At 41.5% G+C, this 9,358-nt stretch overlaps 1 protein-coding gene across 1 annotated transcript; it reads right to left on the bottom strand.

Moving 5' to 3' along the window:
- Positions 1-6,233: 6,233 nt before the first annotated feature.
- On the bottom strand, positions 6,234-8,667 carry LOC144650170 (uncharacterized). The gene has a single exon (XM_078509828.1). It carries the CDS (start codon positions 8,665-8,667, stop codon positions 7,786-7,788), a length of 882 nt encoding a protein of 293 aa, XP_078365954.1. The 3' UTR covers positions 6,234-7,785.
- Between the last annotated feature and the right edge of the window lie 691 nt (positions 8,668-9,358).

Raw genomic sequence — 9,358 nt, 5'->3', positions numbered from 1 at the left:
CTCTGGACTCTGGACTCTGGTCAATTTTTTTTTTTTAAAAAAATTCTTCATTAAATATTAAAAAAGTGAAATATTAATATAAAACCAGATTGATTATCAAATATCTTTAATTTTAATTTTTTTTAATTTTTTATTTATTTTTTAAAAAAATATTTTAATTTTTTTATCTTGAAAACGTCTCAAAATATCATGATGGGGATGTTTTGATAGCGACTCTTGTGCAGTCATGTACAGGGAAGCGTCCGCGTTTTTGTGCCTGTTTTTTTCGATTTCGAAACATTTTCTGACAATTTTGCCCTGTTTCAATACTAAATGAGCCAAAGTAAATCTATATTAAGTCGAAACATCTTCGGATCTTCCTCGGCAAACTTCGGCAATCTTCGTATACCTTCGGAAAATTTCGGAAAATGTTCGGAAACATTCGTACGACCTTCGGACAACATTTCTCAAATCTTCGGAAATCTTCGGAAAATGGACGGCAATCTTCGGAAAATCGTCAAAAACCTCGTAATTAGTAGGTTTATATTGCGCTCATATCTCCGCGCAACCATGTAATATCCTCTATATTATTTTAATCTAGTCGGTCTAGATTAAAATCTTGTGAAAACCTCTCTCGCCCATTTATCTGTCCTCGTTAAAAAAAATCGCCCAATCTCCACTGCAAATACAATATTTACTTTTTTCTCCGTTTTCTGGTTTATAGGTTGTGATGACTCGTGTTTAAAACATGAAACCAGTACAATTTCGCGGCCTCTAGCTTGGTGCTACGTCACCGACAAAGGAAAGCGTCTTTCAAAATATGATAAGAATGTTTTGATAACGACTCTTGTGCAATCATGTACCAGGAAGCGTCTGAGTTCTGTGCCTTTTTACCATTTAACAAGACAATGACTAAGAAGTCGATCGAGATAAACATCTTGTGAAAACTACTCTCAGTCTATTCATGGACTACACCCTGTCTGCTCTCAGAGGTGCCAAACTTTTTAAAAAATATTTCGAATCTTTACTTACTTCTCCGAATTTTGGTTTAAAGTTTGTGTTATGTACCGTGTTTAAAACATGAAACCAGTGAAATTTTTGACCCAAATTTACTACATTACCGGGCCTCAGCTTGCATGGTGCTACGTCACCGACAAAGGAAAGCGTCTTTCAAAATATGATAAGAATGTTTTGATAACCACTCTTGTGCAATCATGTACTAGGAAGAGTCATAGTTGTTGTGCTTGTCTACCATTTAACAAGACAATGACTAAGTAGTCTGCCTCGATAAAAATCTTGTGAAAACTTCTCTCGTCCAATCATGGTCTACGTCCATTTAACAAAACAATCACTAAGTAGTCGGCCTAGATTAAAATCTTGTGAAAACTACTCTCGTCCATGGACTACGCCCTGTCTGCTCTCAGAGATGCTTATCTCTCCTCGTTACCCGTGATGGATAAAAAAAATCGCCCAATCTCCATTTCAAATACAAACTTTACTTTTTTTTGATATTTTGGTTTAAAGGTTGTGATCGATTGTTCTTGAAACATGAAACAAGTAAAATTTCCGGCCAAAAAAGGAATAATTCGCTACATTACCCGGCCTCTAGCTTGGTGCTACGTCACCGACAGAGGAAAGCGTTTTTAGAAATGTCATGATAAGGATGTTTTGATAACGACTTTTGTGCAATTATGTTCCAGGAAGTTTCTGAGTGTTTGTGCCTGTCTACCATTTAACAAGACAATGAATAAGTAGTCTGCCTTGATAAAAATCTTGTGAAAACTATTCTCATCCAATCATGGTCTACGTCCTGTCTGCGTTTTGTTATATCATCGTGCTTTTAGGCCTTATAAAAGGAAAATAAATATCCTTCCAACAGTTTCTCAAGAAAGCGATTTATGCTGTTCGCATCGATACGCTCAACATAAAGAAAGAAAACACGTTCAGTTACGGGCACAGTTGTTGGCTTCGCAGAACGTCCGTCACCCGGGAGCAGGTCCACAGCAACCACATAGGCATGCAAAATGTCGAACTTTTCAGGCGATTCCAGTGATAGGTATGTTCTGATTCTGACAAATTTATGAGCGTGATTCTGACCGAAGTTACATCAGTTTATCCGATAGTAATATGTGAGTTTCTGTTACATTTTAGTGGCGACGAATGCAATATGGTAAAGGTAGAGCCAATGGAAGCATCGCAGGAAGCATCAAAGTAAGCTAAATTTTCTTCTTGTATTTCGAACGAATGTATATAGTTTGTCATTTCACATTGCTTTTTGTGGTCCGGGGACGTTTCTCAAAAACCCCCGATTCTTTTCCTACCCGCAAAACCAATTTCTTAAAACAGAGAAGTGTTTATGCTTTTAAATTCATATAAAGGGAGACTCTGTTCATTTTAAAATATTATGTAATTATACAGCTCTGTACCTTATTGTTAATAATTTTCGCGGGAACTTAATTTCGCGAAAATGGAACGGGCATATTTCGCGGGACTTAATTTTCACGATTGGGCCAAAAATACGTAATTAACATAAAAAATACAATAGAAAACGTTTGAAATAAATTTTCGCGGGTCTTTAATTTCGATTATTTGAAAACCGCGAAAATCGCGAAAATTAGTAACAATAAGGTAATTATAACTTTGCGAAAACTTTTCGGGTCCATTGGTTTCTAATTAGCAACCACAATGCCCCGGGAAATGAACCAGCAGATTTGACTTGACTTTGACTCCGGTCTTTGTAAAGATCATTTCACCCAAGGTTTCAAGGATGATTTCACGTTTCTTAATAGCGCACTGTTAGATAGTAGCAAGTATAACATGTCTTACAAGGCCGTAGCCAGACTCTTAGCATAGACGAGGCAAGATCTTGCGAAAATTTAATCTTGCGAAAATTTTATCTTGCTCAACTGGAAGATATTTTTAAATTTTGGGATAAAATCTAGACAAGGCAAGTGCCTCGTCTTGCCTCTTGCTAGTTACGGCCCTGATTGTCATATTGTATCGTGTATCGGATGGGTTTCACTGTCAAGCAATGTAAATTGAATTGAAAACCATTCTGTGGTTGAAGTCAAGAAATTGCGGTATTAAATGAGATAAAGAGGGTGGACACTTGTACCTGGGTGGGCTAAACATCTGGAACTTAGTTTGGTTACCTAGGCGACTGATAATCAGTATTAAAGTGACAAGCATTTATAGATAAACACTTTTCATAATACTTGAACTTCTCAGACGAATTTTGTGACAAGCGCATTTTGTGACAACGTGGGCAAATTTCCTTACTTGCCTCGAGGTACTCGTGATTTTATATATATTCGCGTCAAACATATCAGAGAATTGAAGCTGACTTTTACGCATTTTGTCGGATAAATTAAATAGCTTTAAAAAATATGCAATCGCCTCCTGCTACCGCTAGTCACAAAAACTGGTAGCTTGCGTAAATTAAACCTTTTTCTATCACGATCATGTTTCTTATCGATTTCCTGAGAATGTTTTGGAAGTAGGGGAATGGAGATCTCTCGGCCTCGGATCGGGTTGTTGAGTATATAAAAGACATTTTTGGATACCTTTCCTATGTCAGCAATGTTTGGCTTTCAATATAATTCAGGCTCATTTGAAGCCTAGATCGCTAGTTTTCGATTTATTTTGCCCGTTTCCCTGGAACGCGATTATTGTCTGAGTCATGTGGGGGGTCGCTAGGTTGACAGAATCTTTTTAGCTTTTCTTAGATACTGTGGCGCAGCGCTATTGATGAAAATGTCACGATACGATATGACGCAACTTTGAGTGAGCGGCCATTAGCAAAAACCAAATATATTTTCAATATTTTGTATTGGTGTTTCGCTTCTTTTTTTGTACTTCATTGTTTTTTAACCCAAATCTTAAAATTTCCTTATGTTTTTATTTTTCAGTTCTGATGACAGTGATGACGTTATCTGTTTGGGTGTCACCAAGTCAGCCAAAGCCGCTTCTATCACGGATCAAACGTGAGTTTCCACGTGTTTTGCTCCTCCATATGTGTTATTTATTCAGAAGCGCGTGAGGCTATGATTTATTTTTTTATTAAATAATTTGTTATTAAATAAAGTTTTTCACCAACGAATAATTTGACCCTTTCCGAAGTAGGGTTAACTAAATTTTTCCAGTGTGTTGTCAAAACAATTTTAGATCTTCCTCGGTTATCTTCGGTATGATTAGCTTAAAGTCGTAAACCTTCGATAATGTCATAGTTATCACAATTTCCCCTGCGGTTAATATCATAACCTTTTTTGCCCGTAAATTGAAGACTTGAAGTCCATTTAAATTTTTCTGTACGTCCACTTAAAACTAAGTCAGAGTATCATGTATAGACAGAAAGATAAACAGACGAACAGACATAAAATACATAATCAAGATATGCATGTGCGTATTCGTAATAAGTGTTGTTTTTTTTGTTTACAGCCAAGGTGATTTTCACACTGACTCCGAGAATGACGTTATATGTTTGGAAGACGAATTACCCCCAAATCGGTAAGTATTGCTGACAGTTCATGACAAGCTCAACTTTTACCAGTTATACAATAAATTCCCAGTCTCAGACCTAACATGCTCAAAAATCTAACTAACCCTTTGTTTCCTTTTAGTACAACCGGCTCCATCGACGATCGACCCAATTCTCTATACCGTATAAAAAAAGATGGCTACGACTCTCTATCTGACGAACTCTCTGAGGTACTCATTATTATGCTTGGAATTATGTAATAGCATGTTACTCCATTCCCATTGGCTGCTTCGATATTTTTTATATTTTACATGTAATGGCTTTCAATTCTACTGAATCCTTACGTTTAAAAATTTCTCAATGCAGTAAACCCCTGGTTTGCCTGATTTTAATAAGAAACCGAAAAATAAGAAGCGCAAACTCTGCAAAAATTAAAAATATCTTAACAGAAGGTATTGAGTCTTTATTAATAATCTACCAGAGGAGGAGAATTTAAGTGGCTAGCTATCACCTTGAATTTTTTTTATGATCAGGTGCAAACGAGACGCAAAGTATGTTCGTGTATTTCCTACTCGCAATATTTAAAAATATATTAAATATTAGAAGTCATGCAGGTTTATGAAATGTACATTTATATGTGTTTTTTTTTTAACAGGGTAGCAGTTCCTCCGATCCCCTGGGCTATGAAAGCGATAGTGTGGAGTTATGGAACGATGATCCAATGCTACCAGTGTTTTCAGCCGGCCGCCGAAGTGGGATCACGACAGAAGATGCAGTCAAAATCTTCCTTAACTCAGACATCGATTTATCAAAAGTGGCACGGGCTGTACCGACGTCAGTTTCGAAGAATGTGCTCTTTATTGTCGATGTAGAGGCACCCCATGTAAAGAGTGTGAAGAGCCTGCTAGCTGACGACCTTGGTGTCTGGAAAGGAAACGGTACTAAAACGTCTCACTACAGGGCACCGACGAAATCAAAACCTCCTACAAATGTTTTAGAGGCGATGTTTGGTTCTGCTGGTGTCTACCGCTGCTCAAGATCTTTCTACCGCAACGAAAGCGAACCAGAATTACTTCGAATTATCATACATTTAAGAGGTAAGTAATTCGTTTTTTATTTTATGGTGAATGGCTATTTATCGGTCAATAGCTCTCTGTAGGGACTAACGTTTATTCCGTTAACCTTTCACTTCCAAGAATGAAGAAAATTAACAACAAGCAGATTATTGCCTTGACAAATCAACAAATTCTCCTTACTGACAATAAAATAATTTATGCCGGGCAGGCAGTAAGGAAAATTAACACTCAGATCTTGGAAGTGTAAGGGCTAAATTTTCTTCTGAAAGTCGTTAGAAATGAAAGTGGTTGGAATATGATCGAAAAATCTTGTGATATTCATCATAAATCTTCGGCCATAGCATAAAATATTCGGCGCCCTTCTGAAATCGTCGGACAATTTTGGAGATGATCAAAATGGTATCTACGACTTTCGGACACTCTTCGGTCGATTTTAAAAAATCTTCGGAAATATTCGGAAATGCTCATCGTATGACCTCACCTCGAGTACAGTTCGAGATTGATAGGTAAGAGTTATGTTTTGAAAGTTAGGGACGGACCATCATTTTCTTCGGGAGGGGGGGGGGGGTGGGGTCGGTTGGGGTATGAAAAAATTTGGAAAAATTGTTTGAATGGCCTAGAAAGACAAAATTAATGATCCTCTTTTCGAGGGCTGGTTGATTTGTTGCTAAAGCAATACACAAGTGACAATGACACACTGGTTGTGGGTAAAATAAGGGTGGCAGGGAAGCGTGACTTGGGTCTAGGGGCCCAGGAGGGGAGCCCTCCTGGGGGGAGGACAGATCAGGTGGTACCGGGGGTAGCCACCCTGGGTTAAATGTTCCGGACCTGCCTCCAGGGGTGAGGCCCATATCCCACAGTCCCGAGGGATTGTGGGAACCAGGAGGGGGAGCCCCCCTGGGGGGAGTACAGATCAGGTGGTACCGGGGGTAGCCACCCTGGAATGGATATTTCTCCGGACCTGTCTCCAGTGGGCTAGAGGCTTACTGTGGGGTAAAGTGCAGCCAAAGGGTGCACTTCCCTGCCACCGACCTTTAATCTCAAACGCCAATACGATTAAGGTAAAGAAAATAGGACAAAAGTCTGAGTAACAACGTAAATCACTAGTTTTCATTAATACAGGAATGGTAGGCTTAAGCAACCACTGTATATAAAAGCAAACGCCAAGTATACCATAAAGAACTGAATATGTGGGTAAAATGGCGAAACACAAGGGTTCCAATCAAGGGAGGGAGGGTGGGAAAAAGGAACTTGTGAGGATCTGCACGAAGCAAACAATGATTGCAAGAGGCGTGTGTGTTCGAACTAGAGGTAAGGGGCATGCAGAGGGCACGTGAGAGAGCTGATTGGAACCATTGTAAGGCCTGCATTTACAGATATAAATCTACATTGGATCAGCTAAAATATTAAAGGATGCATTGTTAAACATAGGAGCTCGTTGTTGTCGCCCGTGCTTGGACTTTGGGATCGAGTGATACTAGAGAGATCGGAGCATGATGAGATTCCTAGGTATGCGAGACATTAGAGCTATGGGATTACATATCGGATAACATAGGAGTGTTTATCGTTTAACATACAAGTAGTTTATGAATAAAGTGTTACTAAACCAAATGTGCCTAGCTGTCTTGAGTGGTTTCTCTCAGGTCTCATTAACATCAGTTTATTGTTCCCATAAACTTGAACTTAATGATCCTCTTTTCGAGGGCTGGTTGAGTTGTTGCTAAAGCAATACACAAGTGACAATGACACACTGGTTGTGGGTAAAATAAGGGTGGCAGGGAAGCGTGACTTGGGTCTAGGGGCCCAGGAGGGGAGCCCTCCTGGGGGGAGGACAGATCAGGTGGTACCGGGGGTAGCCACCCTGGGTTAAATGTTCCGGACCTGCCTCCAGGGGTGAGGCCCATATCCCACAGTCCCGAGGGATTGTGGGAACCAGGAGGGGGAGCCCCCCTGGGGGGAGTACAGATCAGGTGGTACCGGGGGTAGCCACCCTGGAATGGATATTTCTCCGGACCTGTCTCCAGTGGGCTAGAGGCTTACTGTGGGGTAAAGTGCAGCCAAAGGGTGCACTTCCCTGCCACGAACTGTGGAGCCTGCCGAGCAAGGGGACACAGTTCCCCCACAGTAATAGGGAGTGGAGACCCAATGCTCAGGTGAGAGTTGAGCCTCCTGCTCCTTTCAAAAAAATTTTTTTTTTTTTTTTTTTTGGTCTTACATAGGACTGTTCGCGAAGCTATACTCATAATTGAAGGATTAGTGAGAGCTACAAGTGCTTACTAACAGTTTTGGTACAGCTAAAATAGAAGATTTTGGAGTCTTAATGTAGCGTTCGTAGCAGTCTGAGCTCCACCTTCCCAGGACTTTAATTAGCCAAGAGGGGATGCCTGCTGAGGCTGCGGAAGTAGCGGCTCCGATTCGGAAGCTGTGGGAATAGTAATTGTTGGATCGAAAGCCACAATGATGTAGAATTGTCCGGAGCTCCCTCGTAAGGCTTGTGCGAGTTAGCGATGAGCCAGATAAAGAGAAGGTAAACAAAGGCTGGCTTGCTGGAGGCTGAGCTTGGAGGATGTAGTCTTTCAGAGCCATCACAGAACAGATGGGAGAAGTGGACTTAGCTACTGTGAGAGTGCATCCCTGGCGGAAGGGGTCGGTTTTGGATTGTTTTATCCTAACCAGCATATGGGTGGGGGAATGGATATTCGGGAGAAAGGTTATATCTTGGGATGTTAAGTGCACCTCAGGATTGAAAGGCCCATTACAGGTAAACTCGCTAGAACGTAAAAAGGCGAAGAAAGCCAGGGTAAAGGCTGCCCAAAGCATAATGTGGTTTGGGTTTGTGCTCAGCTCGGGGTGAAGATAGTCATGAATGGCAGTGAGAACCTGAATGGTAATTGGAAGACGGTCGAGCTGTTGGGAGGGGGTTAGGCGTTTCATACCTGTCAGGACCTTCTGCAGGCGGTGCATTTTTTGGGTGTTAAGGGGAAAGTTAAGCTCACGGTGGAGGTCCTGAACTGCGACCAAATACAGTTTGACTGTCTCATAGGTTACTTTTTTGGCTAAGTGGGAAGCAAAATAAATGAGGGTCAGTTCCGGAGCTGGCAATAGGGGTTTGGAGGGGCCCACCAGTCCATGCATTAAGCTGAAGGTCACAAAATGCTTTTGGCCGGCTCGATAGGTTCGCCTTGTGGATGGGGCGAGGGAAGCCTGGAAGTATTGCTGTACTGAGGCTGTCAGATGAGCATCGCTGATGGAGGGATGCAGCAGGGAGTGGGAGAGGCTGTGGGAGCCAGGGTGTGGAACCGGACCATCTGAAAACGGGAAAGGGAGTCAGCAATAGCATTGTCCAACCCAGGGATGTGGGTAGCACTAAATGTGAAGTTGTGGGCCAAGGTCAGAAGAGTGATAGCGCGAACCAGGTCCATCACCCGGGGAGACTTGGAATGTTTGGAGTTTATAATGGCTACAACAGATTGATTGTCACACCACATGCGGATACGTTTCCCGGTCCAGGTAGGGCCCATAACACACAAGCCAGGTAGATGGGGAAAAGCTCCTGCCATTCAATACTGATGCCCCGTTGTTTGCTTAAGGTGTGTTCGGGCCGCCAGCGGCCTTGGAACCAAAGCCCATTTAGAAAACCTCCATAACCTAAGGTCCCGGAAGCATCGGTGAAAAGTTGGAGTTCCGGGGGGGGAAGAGATGTCGGAGTCGAGAAAAATGCTTACCCCGTTCCAGTGTTCGAGGAATTCTATCCACATCTTAATGTCCTTACGAAAGCCGGCATTGAGTTTAATGTGCCAGTGGGGGAGCTTGAGGCCTTTGGTTA

The sequence above is a fragment of the Oculina patagonica genome, chromosome 4 (genome assembly GCF_052425735.1).
Source record: "Oculina patagonica isolate OP01 chromosome 4, crgOcupat, whole genome shotgun sequence".
NCBI classification, from domain to species: Eukaryota; Metazoa; Cnidaria; class Anthozoa; order Scleractinia; family Oculinidae; genus Oculina; species Oculina patagonica.
This window is presented reverse-complemented; position numbering and strand designations above follow the sequence as displayed.

What these genes read in the sequence shown, in the direction of transcription:
- LOC144650170 (XM_078509828.1), bottom strand. Translation starts at nt 8,667, where the DNA reads ATGCATGGACTGGTGGGCCCCTCCAAACCCCTATTGCCAGCTCCGGAA.